Source organism: Nansenia antarctica, assembly GCF_963989245.1.
Source record: "Nansenia antarctica genome assembly, chromosome: 3".
Classification (NCBI taxonomy): Eukaryota; Metazoa; Chordata; class Actinopteri; order Argentiniformes; family Microstomatidae; genus Nansenia; species Nansenia antarctica.
The window spans coordinates 35,763,736-35,772,823 of NC_137688.1; the positions used below are offsets into that span (position 1 = coordinate 35,763,736).

General features: G+C 49.0%; 1 protein-coding gene across 1 annotated transcript in view; it reads left to right on the forward strand.

Annotated features, from left to right (window-relative positions):
• rnd3a (Rho family GTPase 3a) overlaps positions 1-8,872 on the forward strand; it is a gene marked incomplete at both ends in the record, with an annotated part of 9,403 nt that extends 531 nt beyond the window's left edge. The window contains 3 exons of the mRNA XM_080526526.1: positions 6,920-7,029; positions 8,037-8,171; positions 8,621-8,872. Coding sequence (XP_080382652.1) covers positions 6,920-7,029; positions 8,037-8,171; positions 8,621-8,872 — 497 coding nt within the window. The remainder of the gene's footprint in view (positions 1-6,919; positions 7,030-8,036; positions 8,172-8,620) is intronic.
• Between the last annotated feature and the right edge of the window lie 216 nt (positions 8,873-9,088).

Genomic DNA, 9,088 nt, shown 5'->3' on the forward strand with positions numbered 1-9,088 from the left:
CTTAATTTATAAATGTAGGCTACAATGTTTAGAATATTATACAAGGTCAATTAATTGTACTGTCCAGCATGGATTTTAAAGTGTTGTAAAACATGTATCTGTAACAACAACATGTGTTGCGTGTTGCCCTCGTTTTAACGATAAACTAGTATTTAGCTGGGAAGAGACATGACAGGACTTGTTGACCAATAGCAGTGCCCTTTCCATCTCAGTGTGGAGGAACACATCTGTTCAACACTTAACTCATAGCAAACGAGATTATCAACTCATAACTAGATTATCAACATATTAAGTTATGATGTCTTTCATGCTGTTTCACTGGAATGATAGGAATGGTCTAGTTAACCATTTCAGGGTCTAACCCTTGCCCTCATTTCTGAGACATCGAATAGAGTAAAACGTCCCTGAACAAACAATGGATAACACTGAAACAAGTTTTCTTCTTTCAATTTCCACAAGACAATACATGGGCAATCGGTGTTGTCTTGATTGCAATACTCCATAAGTCACATCCACTCCCTGATGTAGTCCACCAGTAAGTACCTGCTTCTTCCAGACATTGTTTTCCAGTGTTGGGAATCTGAACCCATCCTGGGATCTCCATTCTGGCGTCGGGAAGTAATCCCCCACTCTCTAGACCCACTCTTCCAGCCCCCCCCCCTGTCTGTCTGTCTGTCTGCTTGGGTCTGTAATGTGAGGGAGGAGGCTGTCCTGTAGTGGTACTAGTCTAATTGCTGGGTCTACCCACTCTCTACTAGACCCACTCTCCCAGCCTTGAGTGTGGCTGCCCCTTAGTCCCCTGCCCCGCCTGTCTGCCTGGGCCTCTGGTGTGATGGGGAGGAGGGCTGTACTGTAGTGGATCTAGTCTGATCGCTGGGTCTCCTGAGCCTGCCTAGTCACTGTTCTTCGTTCTCTATTCTTCGCTCATCTCAAGGGGCCGCAGAGCCGCCCTGAGAAGGGACGTGTAGGAGGGCCTTGTGAAACCCTACTGGGAGATAAGTCTGGGGCCAACTGGCTCATCTCGCGCCTCCGTCCAGGCTTTCAAAAGTGGCAGGCGCACCTGAGCTCTCTGCTCATTACGAGCGGCATGTTCCTGGGAGCTGTTCTCTACTATTTATGGGGGAGCACTGAGCAAATGGTGTGTGTGTGTGTGTGTGGGGGGGGGGGGGCACTTTGTGCAACCAAACATTAGGTAGGTGCAGAGTGCAGACTCACAGAAAGCTTGCATTCAAAGAAGGAAGAACACAGTAGACACATGTCACAGAGCATTAGAGCACAGCACAGCACACAGTAAAGATTTGGTAGAGAGATGGTAGACAAAAGTAATTCTTCCTTCTTCTAGCATTGTGACTGCCAATAGCCCTTGGTCCTAGCATAAATTACTTTCTTCTTATGATGACCAATGGATAGATGACTCACTGACTTTAGACAAATGTATTTTTTTGTAAGTTGCTTTGGAGGAAGGCGTCTGCTAAAATGCCAAAGATGGAATGTAATGTAGATGTTTTGCATTTCATTGAGCTGAGGAATCTGATTGGTTGAGATGCCCCAGTGCTTGTGGAACCTCTGAGAACAGTCTTGAGTCTGACTGGGGCTCCTTTGTGTGCTGGGCTGAACCAGCTGCCGTCTCCTCGCCCTGCGAGCTGTGAGCATGGAGAACAGTGCTCTATTACAGCATCAACAACACTCTGTGGCTCAGTTGGTAGATTAGTATGGTGCTAACCATGCTTAGGTTGTGGGTTTGATACCCCGTTGGGATACTGAAAAATGTATAATGCACTCACTGCAATGTACTGTTGTAAGTCGCTTTGGATAATATATGCTTTGGCATATGTTATATTAACAAACCAGCCAGTCAATCCATCACTGCCCAGCCACTGAATACCACAACAGCCATGTGTGAGGCGTCTGTTGGTGTAGGGGTGACCGGCCGTCAACTAGCTGCGGAGAACTTTGACTGACCCTACGGCCCTTCCTTTTCCACATTTCGAGAAACACAAATAGCTTTTTTTTCATCACAAAAACCCCCACAATAAGTTCAGTGTCTGTTTAGTTTTTTGGGGGGGGGGTGGAGGGGATTGTAGCCATGTCTCTCATGTATCAGACATGTACCAATGTGATGCCGTTGTTCCCTAAATCCCCGCCCTGGGTGGTGTCTATTTTATTACCCTTCCGAGGCGATGCCCTGGGAACAAAATGGCACCTCGGGGCATCTTACTTCCTACACATCTCCCGAGGGTCATATAGCGGTGGGGGGGGGGGGCTCCTGCTGATAAGGCCGGCCCAGCCCCAGCACTTGCCCCACACAGCCCCCTCTTCCCCAGTCCTCCCCCTCCCTCTCCCCTCCTCCCTCTCAGCACCTGATTGATATTGAGGCGCCTGCAGGGCAGCAGCTGCTGGATAGACTCCCCCCTTTGAAGGGGCTCCCTGTCTAACACACAGCCCCCAATCAATATGTGCCTCTCTGCCTCTTGTCCGCCGAGGTTTCAGTGGGGGGGCAGGCAGGCCTCTGTGGAGACCACTGACCCCCCCCTCCTCCCCACCATGGTGGGCTGGCCTTTGTTCTCTGACTGTCTGTGAAGCTGTTAATGAGCTCCGGCCGGGGGGGGTAACAGTGAAACGGAGGTCATTAAGGTAATGCCCCCGAGAAGTTATTAACTCCCATTTGTCCCTCTTATGCTGATTCAGCATCCTGCCTTCAGGGGTTTGCCATTGCCAACAGCATTTTTGGAAATGTTTCTTTCTTTGTGTCTGGTGTTGGTTGTTCAAAGTGGTATATAGATAACAGTGTTTGGGCAGTGTGTTAAGGTGCAGGGATAGCTTCTGGACTTTCTTTTGAGGAAAGAGGCCGGAGGGGGGCGGGGTGGGTGTGGGGCGGGGGGAGGGGGGGCTATCCCATGGCCCACAGATCGACCGGCGGCTCCAGATGGCCAGTCGGGTACTGCTAAGGTGCCCTGCATGAGTTAGGTAGTTAGACATGACATGGTTACATGGCTTCCTAAGGTAGTTAGGTATGGGTTACATGGCTTCCTAAGGTAGTTAGACATGGGTTACATGGCTTCCTAAGGTAGTTAGGTATGGGTTACATGGCTTCCTAAGGTAGTTAGACATGGGTTACATGGCTTCCTAAGGTAGTTAGACATGGGTTACATGGCTTCCTAAGGTAGTTAGGTATGGCTTCGTAAAATACTAACATATACACCATTTAGCTGACAGTTTCATCCAAAGCGACTTACATTGCAGTCAGTGCATACATTTTTCAGTATAATACAATCTCGGCGGGAAACCGAACCCACAACCTAAGCGTTGTTAGCACCATGCCTCTACCAACTGAGCCACAGTTGTGACCACCACAGTTGTGACCACCACTGTCATAACGCCTGTCATTATAGCTGGAAGCGTTTGATTCCGGAGCCCATTGATTGGTCAGGGCCTCTGTGATCCATCCTGTCACCAGACAGCTGGCCTCGTGCCCTCTGTAACTCCCCCCCCCCCCACCCCTTCCTTCACGTCCACTGTCAGCAGCCATTGTTGCCTGGGATCACATTTCTGGGCTCAGCGAACTGGAGCTGCATGTCTCGCATTCCACCGACGGAAGGTTGCTACTTCCTCCTCACAAAGCGCCCATTGTATGCACTGAGCTGGGAAGACCTTTAGTGAAGCTAGGACAAGTCGCATATTTCAGTCAAGGTTTTTGTACCTTGTTGGGCCTGAAAGGAAATTTAATAAAAAAAGGAGGAATTCTTGTGTTAATTGTGATGGTTTGGGACCAGCTGCTGTAGCACCACACTGGACTGACTGTTTTGAAGGCACTCCCATGGGAATGTGGGTGTGTTGGGTGGCAAGCAAGGCGTTATTTAGTTAACGTTAGATTTAGTACTTTGGATTTGTGAAGTAACAGCAGCCTTTTTGTCCTAGAATATGTGAGACTGATGTTGTTAGCAGTGTCTAACTCTCATGTCATGTAGGGGTTTGGTTACCCCACACAGTCTCACTCTAGGATAGAGGGTAACACCTCTGTAACATATAAGTGACTCAGGTATCATAAGTGAATCAATATGGTACAGAGAATTAGAAGACTAATTTCTCTCTTCAACTGGTAAGCAAGTGATGACACCTGAAACCGCATTGTAGGGTCCATCTCTCTCTCTCTCTCTCTCTCTCTCTCTCTCTCTCTCTCTCTCTCTCCCTCTCCATCTCTCTCTCTCCCTCTCCATCTCTCTTCGAGTTCAATGTCAGTTTCTTTAACAAAGTTAACAAAAAATCATCAAAATGGACTCAGAAAAGGCCACATTCCTCAGTTATTTTCAACCCAAAATGCTGAAAACATTCATTAGCGTTGGACCTTCAGGGGCCTACGGCTGTGGGACGAGTCAGAACTAACACTAGACACAGGTGTCTCCAGGACTCACACTGTCTCTGTGTATGTGTGGGTGTGTGGGGCTGGGTGTGTGTGTGTGTGTGTGTGTGTGTGTGTGTGGACGTGCGTGCGGAGCACTTTGAGCTGCAACGCTTGCAGGAAAAGTGCTATACAAATAAAAGTTATTATTATTATTATTATTTGTGTGTGTGCGCACGCGTGTGCATGTGTTTGTGTGTGTGTATGTGTATGTGTGTGTGAGAGAGAGAGAGAGAGAGAGCAGTGGGTGTCTTCCTCCCAGACTGAAATAGCCTGAGGGGGGACAACGACAAGAGCTAATGAGGTGACAGTCCACAGAGTTTTGACCTCTCTGGGGTTTCCTCCTGAATCTTCTGTGTGACAGGCGATGACCTCAGAGAGTGGGGGCGGTCACAGCTGGGATGAAGAAACCACAGTCACATACCAAAGTCCTAATGCAGCTATTTATAGACCAGGAAGACGCCCCATTAAGAGTCATCATCTGACAACAATTACCTCTGACAAGTCTTACATTGATTCCAGTAATTAGTCTTCTACTGAGTTATGGCTGGGGCTAGCTTTTGGATGCACTGTATATACATGTAGTGTCTGTGGGATTTATTGGGTATTTCAGGTGGTTGGACCGTATCGCAGATGACAGGGCACTTTGTGCTTCTGTAAACCATTTTGGCACAGTTTCCACTTAATATATATATTAGGCCGTATATGGATGTTAAAACACCTTTTCGAGACATAACAATTCGCAGCCACCTCATCCCTCATGAAAGAATGGACTCCCTAAATGGGACTCTAGTGCAGTATTTCCTCTGAGTTTTCTCACAGGCAGGGGAGGGCTTTGCAAAATATAAAAATGTCTGGATGTGGTCGTGAGCGATAAAATGACTACCAGAAAATATGTGAAACGAATACTTGTGGCAGTTCCTGCATTCCGCTCTATAGAGCAAGCTTGCACTCTCTTCACTGTTTGTTCACCGCGAACTGATACCCCCATGATACTGATACCCCTGATACCCCATCCTCCACACAAACACAACAAAGGCGATTCATCAGCCTCTCCTTGTTTAAGTAGTGTCATCTAACACAAGCCTCTCCAGCTGGAGAGGCCGGCGGAGGTAGAAATCGGAGGAGAGGCGTTTGATACCATTTTCTCTGTTCCGTTCCAAGCCTTCCTTTTGTTCCGTTCCAAGCCTTACAATGAGCCCAGCACAGTCCTCAGATTTCGACCTCCGCCAGCCTCCCCTGCTCTCTCTAGCTCCAGAGTGAAACCTTGTCTGGGAGGAGGAGGATGGATGTTGAAAGTGGCAGTGTTTCCAGCCTCCTCCTCGGCTTCTCCAGACTGTTTAGATTAGGCACACTTGGACCCGGGGTGAGGGTGGGGGTTGGAGTGTGGGGGTGGTGTGGGTTGGGGTGGTGGTAGGGGGTAGGGGGTGGGGGTGTGGTTAGGGGGTGGGGGTGGCGGCGGCTTCCTGGTTCCTCTCTGGAGTGTGGAGAGGACCTCCCAGGGGTCACTTTAGTTAGACATGAAAAACAAAATTCTGGGGATTCTTGGCAGCCGGTTCTACGTTACATGTGGGAAGCCTCAAACTCTCCACAGCTGCTCCCGAGACCCGGCTCACCTTGATGTGTCACCACACTCCACCCTCAGAGTTGTTTCAGCGGGAGGGAGAGGCGTTCCTCTGACACATGGTCCCGGTTAGGGGTTTGGAATGATTTTGGTTCCTCCTCTTGCTTTTCATGGAAAAATGAAAACCTCTCAAGAGAGAGGAGCACTTTTCAAACCCAGCTTATTGTTGTAGTCAGCATATTATTGCCCCAGTGTTGATGTTCTTCCAGCATGCATTTTTCTGAAGCCAATCACTGGCCCCACTGGGTATCATTTGGCTTTTTGGGAAAATAGTCTCGCTCAGTGTTTCGCTCAGAGACGTTACGTGGTCTTTTTCCTTGAAAACGAAAATGGGGGTCTGTCTTTTTGAGCTGTATGGGTTCAGTACTGCTGCATGATCCAGGCTGTTTTCCCCACTAGAGAGAGGGTCACAGGGTAGAAAGACTGATATGAGTCATTACTTTATGAGGGGGCTTGAGGGGAGGCTCATGTAGAGAAGTACAGTGGGAATGCGTTGGGTGTCAAGTCAAGAGTCAAGAGTCACTTTATTGTCCCATCACTGGGAAATTTGTATTGGGCTTACACCCCACAGCAGCCAACAAAGATCAACAGACAACAAAGAGCAACAGACAATACAGAATATTAGCACACAAACAGAAGGCGGGCCTGATTAAAACAAGAGTGGAGATAAAAAGATAAGCAAGATAAGTTACATTCATCTGGTGCAGTTTAAAAGTTTAACAGAAACGGGAATAAAAGAATTTTTAAATCTATGTGTGTGTGTGTGTGTGTGTGTGTGTGTGCGTGCGTGCGTGCGTGTGTGTATGCGTGTGTGTGTGTGTGTTTGTCTAATGCGTTAAGAAGATCAGATTTACAGCACACGTGAGCGGTTTCTGACGTCTCTTCTGTTCCCTCAGGTTCCCCCTACTACGACAACGTCAGGCCCCTCTCCTACCCGGACTCTGACGCCGTCCTCATCTGCTTCGACATCAGCCGCCCAGAGACCCTCGACAGCGTAATAAAGAAGGTCTGTACCCACAGTCAGCCTCTTCTCCTTTCATCTCAAACTCAGAAACACGAGGAAGGAAATAACCTGTCAAGTTGTTTAGCTTGTCTTGCTTCTCAATCTCCTGCTCACTTGACCCCCCCACCTCCCCCGAGAGGCTTTTCCGAGTGTTTACTGGGTCAAAGGAAGAAAAGAGCCCCTAAGAAGCTCACAGTGCAGAAAAGTAGGGTGTCACTCTTGATGGGCCCCTCAGTTCAAGAGCAAGTTAAGTTGAGATTATAGGTCATTGCCAGCGGTGGAGGCAGAAATCGGAGGAGGGGCTCATTGTAATGCATGGATGGAGTGGATGAGGAGTGGTTTAAAACACGTGCATGCCATGCATTACAATTAGCCCGTCCTCCGATTTCTACTTCCACCAGCCTCCCCTGATAGGCAGTAAAGTGCTAGGCATTTAGTGTAGTCTATACTTACCAAGACCCTGTGACATGCCAGCGTCATGTCCAAGGGGCGTACTTGTACATCGAGCCGCCTCACGCTACGGAAACAGGAGATAGGCTCCTGCCCTATGGGCCATTAGGCTCCAGAACCATCGGTTCTCAAGGCTACTTACTTTGACTTATACTTACCATATGGGAGTCACGGGACGGCTCCTGTAGAGAGGCTCCTCTTCTCTTGGGAAGTTTAAACAATCACCTGTCTGTCCCACACTGAATCAGATCAACCCCCCCCCCCCCCCTCCCCTCCCCTCCACTCCCCTTTCTCTGGCCTGCATTAGCGACGGATTAAATCCTCAAGTTAAATGCCATTGATCACAGACTGCTTATTGTTGTCGAGGAGGAAACATGGGGATTATCTTTGGCGTTTAAGACCGCTGCATTCCGGGCTTCAAAGAGCTACACAGGCCCTGTGACAGGAAAGAGGAAGTCCTTGTTGTAACCTTTGTCCCCCAGGAGAGGGATCCGCACTCGACCCCGCCTGGTCAACTTACGACCAGCTGAATCACGCTCTTTGTCTTTCTCTTCCCATAGTGGAAAGGGGAGATCCAGGAGTTCTGCCCCAACACAAAGATGCTGCTTGTGGGCTGCAAGTCGGACCTCCGCACGGACCTCAGCACCCTGGTGGAGCTGTCCAACCACAGGCAGACGCCAGTCACGTATGACCAGGTACGGTAGTTTGTAGGCTTGAAGTCCGTTGGCGTGTTGGCGTGAGGATATCATCTTTGCTCTTTAACTCATTGAGTGCTGACTGTGAATAAAGTCCCCCAAATTGTCAACATCCTAGAGTGGCAAGGGTGATTTTATTCACCAAAAACGCATACATTTTGATTCTTCATTTTGTAGCCAAAGTGTATCAAAGTGTTGTTGCTAGGTAGACGGAGTGCTTTGGCGGTTAGTGGGTTTAAAGTAGGTAAAGATTAGGAATATTAATTCTATGAGGAGCATCTTCTGTAGAGATGTCAATGCAAAACCAATGGCACACATTGATGCCAATGTCGAAGAACCTGAGCCTAAGAATTTTACTCTTGTGTACCCCGTACATCGGATGTAATAAAAGCAATTCTGATCTGATTCTGATTCTGATTCTGATTTTCCCTCGGGCCTCTTCCTCACAGGGTACAAACATGGCCAAGCAGATCTCCGCCCCCTACATTGAGTGTTCGGCCCAGCAGTCGGAGAACAGCGTGAGGGACATCTTCCACGTGGCCACTCTGGCCTGCGTCAACAAGAACAGCAAGAACGTCAAACGCAACAAGTCTTCCGCCAGGGCCGCCAAGAGGATCTCGCACATGCCCAACAGGCCCGACCTCACGGGCGTGGTGTCGGACCTGAGGAAGGACAAAGCCAAGAGCTGCACGGTCATGTGAAGAGGCAGACCCCCAATGGCGGATAGAGTTTGCGGGGGGGGGGGGGGGGGGGGGGGGGGGCTGGGAGTTTTGGGGTGAGCACAGAGCACAGTGCGAGGACATCGGTGGGTGTGGTTCTTCTGCACTTCGTGGCGGGTTTTATACGCATCATCCAATGTTAAATGTAGCTGGAACACACAGTGCCGATGAAGCCGAGAGACTCGTAAGGCCTACATG